The sequence below is a fragment of the Pseudochaenichthys georgianus genome, chromosome 18 (genome assembly GCF_902827115.2).
Source record: "Pseudochaenichthys georgianus chromosome 18, fPseGeo1.2, whole genome shotgun sequence".
Lineage (NCBI taxonomy): Eukaryota > Metazoa > Chordata > Actinopteri > Perciformes > Channichthyidae > Pseudochaenichthys > Pseudochaenichthys georgianus.
Window position 1 is genome coordinate 1,704,479 of NC_047520.1, and position 13,229 is coordinate 1,717,707.

The 13,229-nt window shown below is 41.0% G+C and overlaps 1 protein-coding gene across 1 annotated transcript in view; it reads left to right on the forward strand.

Annotated features, from left to right (window-relative positions):
* Positions 1 to 3,551: 3,551 nt before the first annotated feature.
* LOC117463917 (SH3 domain-containing protein 19-like) overlaps positions 3,552 to 13,229 on the forward strand; it is a 32,372-nt gene continuing 22,694 nt past the window's right edge. The window contains 1 exon segment of the mRNA XM_071206521.1: positions 3,552 to 3,965. Coding sequence (XP_071062622.1) covers positions 3,875 to 3,965 — 91 coding nt within the window. The 5' untranslated portion in view covers positions 3,552 to 3,874.

The following is a 13,229-nucleotide window of genomic DNA, read 5'->3' on the forward strand; positions in this document are numbered from 1 at the left end:
AGCATATAAATGTCGCAAATCGACAGATCTTTTTGGCAGCAGCGCTGCTACAAGCACTATCAGCAGCAGTTTAGAACAAGTGCAAGATGATGAAGAGAATGATGAGGGCGCGAGTTCAGATATACAGCCAGCCTCCTGCGTTCATGATGAGGGACAGAGTTGAGCTGCTGGAAGAACCAGCTCAACCGGCACACGTGCAGGGCAAGAGCACGAGGTGGGTGAGAGTTATCCCTTGAACTCAGTGGCGTTTTCTCCTGGAGGCCAAGGGAAGCCAGGCTTCCCCTGTTTTTTGCATTGTAGTTATAATATTAATAAATAAATAAAAACACTTAGTTTAGTTTCGGTAATTATTCTGCCGGCCCGTCTCTCCCCCATTCTCATTGAGTATTTTAGAAAGAGTGAAACAGCGCCCCTCTAGATGTTATGGTGAAACAGTAGATTGCACTCTGTTGCGAGAGGAGGCCAGCCGAAATTGGTTTCCCTTGGTGAAAACAAATTGAGGGATTGACCAATCAGATGAGGCTCACGTCATGCCTCACAATCCAATCAAATCGCATCAACTTCAGTTCGTACTGTAGCTGTCATCACCGCCCTTAAAAAGTAGCAAGCAACTGAATCAAGTGCAATTATGGAGGATGGAGATTTGGAGTATTTCATCAAAAATAATTTTACTAAACTTCCGCTACAGCAGCAACTAAAAATGAAATCTGATGACAGGCCAATGCCCAAACTGGAGCTGTGTACAGAGAGGAAAAAAGGAGCGAATCGGATGTAAAACTTTAAATAATAAACAGCGGATTTCTAACATTTTGACATTTCATGTGGCCCCTGGGCGTTAGCTACAGTTAATGTTAGCTAACGTCAGTCACATCACAACATTGTAAAGTTAGCTATCATATATCAGGCTATAACTAAAGTAGTATTGATAATATAGTAACGTTACTGGCAGGAGTCGCAGGACTGTTGATACTGATCCATAACAGAAACTAATGCGCAAGTATCAGCCGTATCTCGCGTTACCTAATGCAACTCCACACTAGTGATGTTACGTATTGCGCCGAGGCTTCGGAGCGTGTGTCGAGTAATCCCCAAGCGGCAAACTCTGGGGAACAGCCGGGACGCCAATACGGAAGTGCCACACACTGCAGTTCATACATGGGCCGCTAGGGACTGGCTGCAGAAAGGAGCAATTTCCATAGACCCCCATGTTAAAATGGGGGTTAAAAACTTTACAGCAGAAAAAAACATGTTTCTACCCATGGATGCAATAAATATTATTATCGATATAGTTAGATTCCACCTTCATGATTATGAATCTGTGAGTGAATTGTTTTCTAACACGACCCTTTTATTTATATTAGGTCTTAAAGTTTTTGCATTAATTAGGGCGTGGTCACGTTGATGGACACGTACATGCCTCACTGTCAGCTAACAGCAACTTGTCCACTCTGCTAGGCTACAACCATAGAGGCTACAACGTTAGTTAGTCATAGTACTGTACTTGACCCTTTAGCTTTAGCCGTGTTCATTACATTACATTACATTGCATTTAGCTGACGCTTTTATCCAAAGCGACTTACAATAAGTACATTCGACCAGGAAGACACAACCTTGAAGAAAACAGAATCATATAAGAACATCAGGTTTCAAAGAGCCAATCGTTTCAAGTGCTACTCAACTGGCTTTAGATAAGCCAGTCCTTTATTAGTATATAAGTGCTTTGTTAGTAGTTCTTTGTTAGTCATTCTATCGCTCGAAGTGGAGTCGAAAGAGATGAGTTTTCAGTCTGCGCCGGAAGGTGTGTAAGCTTTCTGCGGTCCTGATTTCAATGGGGAGCTCATTCCACCATTTTGGAGCCAGGATAGCAAACCCACGTGTTTCTGCTGATGGGAACTTGGGTCCCCCTCGCAGCGAGGGTGCAGCGAGCCGTTTGGCTGATGCAGAGCGAAGTGCACGTGCTGGGGTGTACAGTTTTAGGAGGGCCAGATCCATTCGCAGCATGGTACGCAAGCACCAGTGTCTTGAAGTGAATTCTAGCAGTTACCGGAAGCCAGTGAAGCTATTGAGCTGTTTAGAGCCATGTGGGACAAAACCCGATCCTGCCCCTCCCTCTCACTGTCTAAGTGAACGGTGACTATAAAAACTATACTGCGCATGCTCAGAGTATTGTCCTATTTAATGTGTGTGGCAAAAAAATAATGACCATAGAGGCATAGAGCTGCCATCCCCACCATACATCATCTCACATAATTCAGAGCTGATTGGCTGTAAGTACGCGTGCCGCGAAATATGTGGTGTGTGAAGAGGAGGAGAGAGACGGGTCCTAAAACCAGGAAGTAAGCTGCGCATGGCTTCCCTCCACAAAAAGCAATGATATTTCTCCATGGGATTTTAGAAAATAGCTCAAAATAAGAGAGAGATGTAATACGGTTTGGGCAGAGAATGAGTCCGAGAAAGTTGCTCCCCCATGTGACGTAATATGAGGCGTTTGACGTTAAAAAAAAAGCAGTTTTTAGTAGCAGAGCCCAAAACGGCTCAGTTTCCTCTGAATTCCTGCCCTTATGTCTTGTAAAACATATCAAATCCTGCATTAACTTTTTTAATTGTAATTTTCAGGCAAGGTTAAGCATAAATGTAGTAAAAAAAAAAACCTGCAAGCTGCTCTTTAATGGTAAACTAAATTACTTTCAGGACCTTTGGGGCATCATAATCCTGCATTATAAATACTTATTGCGGGTAAAAAATACTTTTAAATCATGTAAACTGATTGCACGACTTAAATAAACTAAATTGAATTCCATCACTATTTTTTTCAAGAAAGTATCTTGTGCCCATAACATTAAATTTGTATATATCTTTCAGGACCTTGCGTGCCGCATAGTCCTCCTGCATTATGACGAGTTCTCTTATTTTGAAGTCTGTTTTGCTTAAAATAACTTTGACTGAAGTATTATTTTTTAATTATCTTGTGCTTCTGCAAATTGTGCTTGTATGAAAAGGTATTGTTTTTCTACAATGAATTATCTGGTGTGCATACGATTAAATATAATACACCTCTTCCAGGACCTTGTGATAACACCTATGGATAACACTGCGTTATGACTACTTTGATTTTGAAATCATTCACTTTTTTAATTTCTTTTATTTAATGACAATTACAATGCAGGACTTTTCTTAAGGTATTTCTATCTCAGTACTTGTTTAGTAAACGGTGTTTAAAGGTGTACCATTTATATTACCACTCTGTTTCACAAGTATTAACTGGTGTATTTACGACTTAAAAAATACATCTTCCAGGACCTTTTGACACTCCTGCAGTATTACGAGTACTTTTATTTTGAAATTGAAGACTTTTTTGTTATTTAATTACTCTTAATCAATCATTTAATGAACCATTTTAAATCCTGGAATGTGTTATAGTATTGCTATCTCAATACTAGAAATCAGATCATTTTGTAAGCTAGGCTAATTGTTTTGCTAGCTTTATTTATTTTTATCAGTTGGTGACGTCAGACGGCTGGAGCGCGTGCGGCGGAGCTCCGTATCTTGAGCTCGCGACCCTGGGGCAAACCAACCGCTGAAGCTCGTGGGAGACGAACCAAACAAACGGATTTAAACTTAAAAACAGCGACTTTTTAACCCATTTAACGCATCGACAGCTCATTAAACACCGAGCCGAAGTGTGTAACTGAACCCTGGAGGTGTTTTCGGGCTGTAAAGTTGTCCTTGTCGGGGTGAACTGGATGGTAAAGACGGTGAAACGGGAGGAGGAATGGTGGTGTTTCTGTTGTGACCCGGCTCCATTTTCTCCTCAAACAACCAGGAGGAGAAAGGGAAGTTAGGGGAGAAAGAAGGAGGTAAATAACAAGGAGAAATGGCCGAAGCAAGGTCAGATGAAGAGGAGGAAAACATAAGGAGGGAAAACCGGGAACAAGTGGTCCGACGGCAGCCCAACAGCTCCGGAGGTAAAAGAGCGAAATAACCAACTTAATGTGTATATTATTAACTGTTTCCACTTGATTTAGCTTCACTATATTAATACCTGTGTGATTGATTAACTGTCATAAGATGTTACTGCAAATATAATCCTTAAACTGACTCTAAATGGTCAGATATCCGCACCCATTTCTTACGAGATAACTCAAAACACCTGTATCTAGCTGCCCAGTGGTGTAAAGTAACTAAGTAGATGTACTCACTTAAGTACACGTCTGAAGTACTAACACTTTACTTTAGTATTTACACACTTTTTTGCTACTTTGTACTTCTACTCCACTACAGTTCAGAGGTAAATTGTGTACTTTTACTCCAATACATGTATTTAATACCTTTAGTTACTTCACAGATGTGGATGAATGATGTGAAATATAATCAAGTGTTAAATCAGACTTTAGTTCCACCTGGAGTAAATCCACCAGCTACCCTGCAGTCTACAAAGTACTTCAGACTAGCTGCACCTTCACCAGCTTTGAGAACACTTTAATGATCAATCATTATAAAATATATCATATATATTATTCTGAAATGGACCAATCTGCACAACGACTACTTTTACTGTCGCTACTTTAACTATATTTAGATGCTGATACTTTTCTACTTTAACTTGAGGAACATTTTGAATGCAGGACTTTTACTGTAACAGAGTATTCCTACACTCTGGTACTTCTACTTTTACTCAAGTACAATATCTGAGTACTTCTACTTTTACTCAAGTAAAGAAGAGTAGCCTACTTCTTTAACTTTTGGTCACAACCTTGTATATCTAAAGTATTTTAATACCCGTGGGAATGATAAACTATCCCAAGCTGTTATATAATCCCAGCTGACTCTAAATGGTCAGATATCCGCACCCATTTCTGACAAGATAACTCAAAACACATGCAGCTAGCGTTCGTAATACTTTCTGTTGAATTGCAGTACTTTTGCTGAGCTCCATAATACTTCCACAGAGTGTTGATCTTCTGTGATATTTGCAGTGTCCCTGTTAAATCTCTCATAGGACTGATACAGCTGTTTGATCAAGTGTAAATACTGTACTGGCAGGACATACAAAGTACTAGTAAAACATGCAAAATATGAACTTTTAACAAATATATAAAGCAGTCTGTACCCTTTTAGAGCAGTGGTTCTCAACTGGTGGGTCGCAGATGTGAGTGAAGAAGAAAACATTGGAAAAAGTTTGACTTTTTTCTTTGTAGTTTGTTTGTAGCCTTTATTGAACCAGGTGAAGCCCCTTGAGATCAAAAGATCTCTTCTTCAGGGTTACCTGCAGGACATTAGTTACACATGTAACATAAAAACAACAGAACAACAATAAGGATGACATACAACATAATGTACAGTTAAAAACTCTATTTACAGTGACAGGTACCATGAGTATCAAACAGCATGTCACCCAGCCGAGTTTCAGAGTGATGCAGGGGAACCAAAGTGCTCAGTTTTAAACAGGTTTGCAGACTGTTCCAAGTCAGTGGAGCTGCTCATCTAAAAGCTTTCTTCCCTAAGACAGTCCTAGCACTTGGCACATTTAATAAAACAACATCATGAGATCTCAGGCAATACGTACTTTCAATTTGTCGAGAGATCAGAGAGCAGATATAAGTTGTAGGGATGCACGATATTGGGTTTTTGAAACCGATACCGATAACTTCCTGCTTCTCAAGACCGATACCGATAACCGATAATAAAAAAAGATTTACGCCACTAATTATTTTAACGCGATTAACGCATGTGTATTTTTTTTCCTCGGCCGCCCCGTAGTTTCAGAGCGCATCGAGTTTAAAATACCATCTGCAAGCTGATGCTGAAAGCCCCGCTCCTGCTGCCCGCTTGCAGCAGACCACACTTCCACGCTCACCGGCAGGCACCGACTGGCCATCGGGAGGACCGGGAGGGTGTGTGTTTGTGTGGCCCGAGCGAGCGAGAGAGAGACCTTACGTGCATTGTTGTTGTTGTTAGCATCTGGTGCTAGCTAGCTGCGCTAAAGGATATGAGGAGCTGTTTAAATGAAAACAGAGGAGCGACATTTCGCCACAACTGCGCCGAGCACTTGACTTGATGCAGGAAGCAGACAGCGGGACATTGTACGAACAGTCAGCACAGATAGTGCAACATGATTGCAGCGTCCAGGCAGCTCCGGTTCGAGCATATGCCTTGAGTTGCACATAGCTCCAGCGCGTGCGCGCGCGCACACACACACACACACACACACACACACACACTTTGTATTGTATTATTGTCTTCGTATGCTTTTAACACACCATCGTAGCGATGGCGATGTTCAGGTGACTGATCAGGTTCGAAGTATTAGGGAGCGCTGGATTTGTGAAGAACTCCCCTCTTCCTAAACCACTAACACCACAGTACTGGCAAAACGGGAGGAGCCGAGTGAAAAACAAGCGCCCCTCATCCCAATCCACCCACACCCGCAGTACTTTTTTTCTTTTTTTTTACCCAAAAAATATATTATACCCTTACCCACAATTTAAAGTACTTCACACAGACTCTCTCCTCTTTGCTCTTCTCTCTGTTGCGGCTTTCACACCAGCGCTTTCAGTTTCTAGCTCCGAGCGGGAGCTTTTCTGGTTCAGCTCCGGTTTCCCTTTTCAGCTCCCGCTCTGTGCACACCGCCCACTGGCGCCCCAGAGCTGCCCCTGCTGCGTCATGACGTCACCGTTTACATCGCTGATTTGCCCCCCAACGGCAGCTCACAACAACAACTGCGTCGGGTCGATGATCGTGTTGCTTTTAATCACACGAAGCCAGAATAAATTGAATAACGACTTCTCCAACCTTATACTTTGCTCCAGAGTGCCGTGGTTCATTGTTTATTAATGTGTTTCTGCAGCATTTACCGACCGCTGCAGTGCTGCTCTTCCACGGGAGTTTATTCTCCCGTTAGCTCCCGGTTAGCTCCCACTGCAGCGGCCGCTCTAAAGTATTCACTGTCCGACTCACACAAGCAGCTGATGCATATCCCCAGTTCCCCTTAGCCTAAGTGAATGTGTGTCAGTCTGAATTGACACCGTTTGGTATCACAACGCTGTTATGAAAGTTTCTCTGGTATAAAACGGGGTGATGTTGGCATAGCAACCGAAGCTAAACTGACTACTTGCATCCGATAGCTGCAATAATACAAAACAACACGTCTGCCTCTCTCCACAATGATCGATAACAGTGAACGGATGGTCAAAGTAAGGTACAAATAAACAGAACCACACGAAGCCTGGTTAGTGCTGCCTGACTTTATAAAGTGTGTTTATAGGCACTACTGCTTGTAGGCAGGCATAACAGTCGACCCATGGGAGGTGGATTTAGTTTCCTGCACGCCTCGACGTGAGAGAGACGTAAGCGACGTCGCCTCTTAGCTCCAAAGCTCTTGCCTCTGGACCGACAATTTTTTTGGAGCTGGAAATGAAGCGGATTCCGGAGCTAAGAGCCGGCGCAGCTCCGGTGTGAACTGGAAAACCCAGCGCTTTTCAGGCTCTAGCTCCGAGCCGGAGCTGAAAAGGCGCTGGTGTGAAAGGGGCATGTGTGGAGCAGCAAGCCGTCAGAACAAAGGGAAAAACAAACATATTAAAATATTATTAAAAATGTCGGGTAGTAATAGATGTATTTATTTTCTTCTCAGAGTAGTTTATATGTTAGTATTTCTAAGCATCTCAAAGTGTTCGCCCCTCCCTTTTAGAGTTGGGAAATGCAGTTCAATTTCAGCTTTATTGTTATTTAAATATTTACATTTTTATGAGACAACAGAAAAGATGTTCTCAGGTTTAAAGGGAGGAGAAAGATGTTTTGGCTCGTTGACATTTTTGAATGAATTATACAGCTTTCATTTTCAAAATTGTAAAGGTTTTATTATAATAGTACCTCAAAGTATTTATTCATATTTTTGGTGTTATCTCCTATTTTATTTATGTTTTAGGACTTTTACTCTTCTTGGTTTTTATCTATTTTTGTATCAACTCTTTCTGTTCCAAAACGGACAAACACAAACTTACATTTCTCTAAAAATGAGTATTTATGTTTTGAATAGTCAAAAGTTGTGTCTTGACGGCACAAGCAGAGAAATATTAGCCTTGACATGAAGTGGCGTTACGAGCTAAAACAATAAGGTTACAATATATAATAATGAAGTTATTCGTTGTTTGTAAGTCGTAATCATCTCAGTGTCTTTGGGTAAGGACGTGTAGGGACGTGTAGGGTTAAGAACATTTTTAGGACATTTTGATGGTCAGTTTTTCATTATTTTCCACCCTTTTTACAGACAAATCAATAATGAAAATAACTATAAAGCCCGAGCGGTGTACCTGTCCACCTGATAACTCCAATATGCACGTTCTTTTTGCTCCGTTTCAGTCCCTTCCTACATCCACAATGTCTCTTTAGCTGCTAAATGTCCAATTTCATCATCTTTGTACAGCTTTGTTCTTGTAACCATCTGGAACCAGTCTAAAAAGTCAAGTGAAGAGGAGTTGAAAGACATTTAAACCCTTTTTGAGTTGATAGCCGCGTACTCTTTGGACCCATTACTCATATAAAGTGCCGAAAAAGAAACCCGACCGATGACGTTGAGCGTTAAAGGAAAATCTGCTGCGCGGTGCATTTGCGTGTTTGAACGCTGCTCCAGCCTGCAGCAGAGCAAACATCTGGAAGTGTTTAAAAACTCCTGATGACTGCAGCAGAATCCCTCAGCCAGCCAATCACAGCCGCCACTTCCTGGTGCTCTCGGCCAATCGGAGGCTGGGACGGAACACAGGAGGTCCAGTCAGAGTTTATAGAGACGGAGAGAGTCTGGAGGCAGAGAAGAAGGACTCAGAAAAGAGTTTTTTTTTTGCGTTTTTTAACAGAAGACGTGTTATTTTACAAAAACCGTTCGTATCTTGTTTCTCTGGAGACGACAGGACGTAAAGCCGACCTGAGTATCACTAAAAGAAAGGAGGTAGGAGATGATTAAATGCACACGGATGCAGAAAAAAAACAGCTTCAACTATTTACTTATGCATCTATTTTCTCACTATGAGGCGAGGTTGAAGACATAGTAATTTACCTTTGACTTTTTGATTGTCGCTTCTTAACGATACTGTTAAACTACACTTCCCAGAAGTCACCTGTGATTCAGTGCCAACATGGACAGTGGCATCGTTCCTTTCCTGGGATTATTTTGGATTGTAGGTGGCGCTATTTTGCACCACGACTCTTACTGTAAATTAGGAACAACCTGGACGCATCACTTCCTGTCCGCAGAGGACTGTTTTCAATTAAAACAACAAACAACTGAAGGGACTGCTCACAAACCTTCCTTCAAACAACAATTTAAAGACAAATTCTCATTTTATTATGTCATTTAAATCGTAAACTATATAGATTTGACTTATGTTTTGTTTACTTATTTATTATAATATTAATAATACATTTAATTTGTATAGCGCTTTTCCTGTTGCTCAAAGCGCTTTATTTATTTATTATGTCTTGCTTTTATTTGTACCTCTTGTTGTCGCGCTATCCCCTATTTTATTCTGATTGAATAAGTATTTGATCTGTGTAACCATCTCTTGTGCATAGTACAGAAAATATGTTAAATAGTTGGAAAACAAGATGGATGTGATCAAAATACAAGTAAAAAAGCCTTTTATTAACAATCTCTTTCTGTTCCCAGGTCGACGTAAACCAGAGCATCGTCTCAGGTACGTTTTTCACCTTTTCTCCTTTTGAGTTTAATTTGACACACATGGACAGAGCGAGGTTGAGCCAGCGAGATGCGATTGATGTTGAAACTCCTCATAAATCAGCTGTTCTGTTAGAGTTTAAACATGTGAAAGAACACAAGGTAGGTGGACTTGTTTCTGCTCTTAAAGTCCAGCTTGGGACTATTTTCTGCCGGATCTACTTTCCTCCCGTCTGACACACTCCTGTCCAAACAGACTTGGACAACAAAAGTTAAAGAACATTTTCTTAAAGCATAGTTTATAATTCTTTCGTGAATAATTAACTCGGACTGGGCAATATATAAATAGAACATCCTTTAATCTTGTGAATGTTTTCCTTGTTTTTAAAGTTTTGAATTACAGTAAAATAATAAGTGGTATATTCTGACTGATTTAGCTGCTAAACCACATTATATTGAGGGGCGGGTTAAGCCTTTGCAGACCATTGAGATGCACACAAACCTATACAACACACTACAGGAGAGGGAAACACCAAAAAAGTCTTCAAATTAAATATATTTAACATCCAGCAAGCCATTTACTTTCACATTGGCTTGTTTGAATAACACTTTCTGATGCTTCTGCACAACACAAACAAAATAGGGGTCAGTGTAACAATGTAATGTAAAAGAAACTGGGTAAAAGACCTGCTTTACTCCATGGTAACAGAATCAGAAACGCCTCCCTTCCTTTAGGCATCTCCTCATTCTATTCTGTCACTTTCTGTATGAAACCCTCCTGCTGCCTTTTGTAGCTGTAATCTGACACACACTCTAAAAGTGACGTCATGTGGGGAAAGGGAAAGGGCTCAAACATCTGCCAAACAACACAAGAAAACTACCCTCGGCAAAAAGGAAAAAGTAGAAAGTCAAAAACATAGAAACTACAAGCATCAAAATGACCAACAAGTTTTAACTAGATCTGTTTTTCAAATGTTTTTGTCCAACCCTTTTCCTGTGGACGGCCTGAAATGGAAAAAGGGGGATGAAAGGTTTCCATCGCTGTTTTAAAGTGGGTGTGGTGTGTGTTCGTGGGTAACAGCTCTGTAGCAGAAAGGAAGAGTAAAAGAGAGTCAGAGACAAAGAAAAGACACAGACGATTTAAAAGACAGAAAGTCAAAGCCGTCTGACCTCCTTCTGTCTCCTGGGTGAGTCTCTTGATTCCTATCCTGCCTAGCAACTGCTGAACACGTTCGGGTAGTAGACGGCAGGGAATTTCAGGGCAGTTTTCTAAAAAATCTCTCTCTGAGGATTCAGCTAAAGATGCTAACAACAGATGCTATCCAGGAGGGGGTTAACTGCATGTAGCAAGCGATACAAAACAGTTAAACCATTCATAATACATCTTACAAAAAGGCCATGAGATGTGCTTATCTTGGAACAGTTAACATCTTTCAAGCTTGGTATTCCTCTTCATTAGCCCACTATATGTTTGTCTTCGGAAATCTTGTACGTCAAAAGCTTTTGATTTCTGGTCTATCTATATTTCTATAATATATATTCGTGAAGATACCGTCGATGAGTGTCTCCTCTGGGACGCAAAAGGATGTTCACAGCAGTTGTTTGTGGAATTTGGGTTTCATGAAACCGCAGTCGGGTCGGCTGAGGTTAAACGTGACTCATGTTTTCCTCTCGTTCTCTTTCTCCGCAGTCAGGGTCCTCTGTGCGTCCATCAGAGCGGCCATCAAGAGAAGTGAGTATATGCCTTTTGAGTAGGAATGCACGATATTGGTTTTTTTGATACCGATAACTTCCTGCTTCTCAAGACCGATACCGATTATAATATAATATATCTATATATATATATATATAATGTACCTGTAGTTTTTGCACACCTGGTGGTTAAAAAGAGACTAGTAGTGAGCAAAGGACATGAGCATTACTACTATGAACAAAGCAAAGCCAAGAACAGTTTCGACTTCAAAGTGACCAGATTATTTTCCCAAATAAAGTTCTTGCCTTTTTCAAAAGCCTCGTGGATAGGTGAAAGCCCCGGTGCCTTTGCAGCTGGCTTGGATTCGCCGCTAGTTTTAGCAGCGCAGGCGTCTTCGTACGCTGTTAACACACCACCGTAGCCATGGCGATGTTTCAGGCGACTGATCAGGTTGGAAGTATTATAGCTCGTTGCCTTCTCCCCTCCTCGTGGAACTTCTGTATCGTAAATACAAATAGCAAGCGAACTATCTTACCTCTTGAAACTTTGAAATAGCCCATACTACCGACGACATGTTTTGTTTGCTGTCCTGGCTTCACGGCCGCACGCCATTTACGTACAAGCCAGGCACGAGTTAGGGAGCGCTGGATGTGTGAAGAACTCCCCTCTTCCTAACCACTAACACCACAGAGTACTGGCAACACGGGAGGAGCCGAGGGAAAAACAAGCGCCCCTCATCCCAATCCACCCACACCGCAGTATCTTTTTCTACCCAAAAAATATATTTATATTATCGGGGCTATTAATACTGTTATCGGGTTGTTATTATATTATATTATTGTATATTATACTTTGATCGGGTTTATCAGGATGACGTCATAATTCCTAATATAATATCGTGCACCACTAGTTTTGAGTTCTTGTTCTTTATCTTGTTCTTCTTTGTGTGCTTTAGTGCAGATACGCTCCATTTAAACACAAAGAGAACCCATGTCGCTGCAATTCACACTGTAATCACGGTGCAGATTATTTTAGGGGTTTACAAGTACATATGATGGCATCGGGGTTTAATCAGACAGACGCTGCGCCCTCTTACTCAAACCAAAAATGCTGATTTTTCCCCGTTAAAGTGATTCCAGAAAACAATATTTCTGTTCCTCAAAAAACGGTATAATGACTCCAGGAATCTGAGCGTCAGACGGCGGAGACAGCTTTGTTTTTAGCGTCACGTTGTCGCTTACGTCCGCGCCACCATCTTGTCTCTCGAGAGAATTTATACATCTTATAAACAATATCAGCGCCTCAGTACTCAGACTATATCTTTCTATTAAGACACGGTCCTAGAAAGACACAGGTACACTTAGCTTTTAAATAGTTTGTGGGTCAAACGAGGGGCCAGTTTTGTTAGTTTCGGAAAAAACTAAAGGGTCTTATAGTTCGAGGACTATAGGGTACATTTTCTTAACTATTGTGAGCTTTATAGTAGGATACAAGGTAGGACTATTTTATAGTGGGGTACTAGGTACGACTGGGTATTTTCTTAGTTTTGGGGAAAACTTTGACAGTCTTTTAATGTTTCTTTTATTATCTTTTACTGTTTTTAAATGCCTTTGTCTGAATGTCTTTCGTCTTTGGAAAGCACCTTGAACTGCCTTCTGTTGAAAGGTGCTATATAAATAAACTTGCCTATTAAAAAAAACCCTGGTGAGCGTCATACTCTTTCTAAGAACAGGCACTGCGGAACCTCAGGAGAGAAATCTGACAGCGGCACTTTTTTTAACTTATTAAAGGCTTTATCCGTAAGTATTTGTTTGTTAGTATTGTTTGATATTAACTGTTTCCTGTGTGTCTCTCAGCCTCCACCAGGAA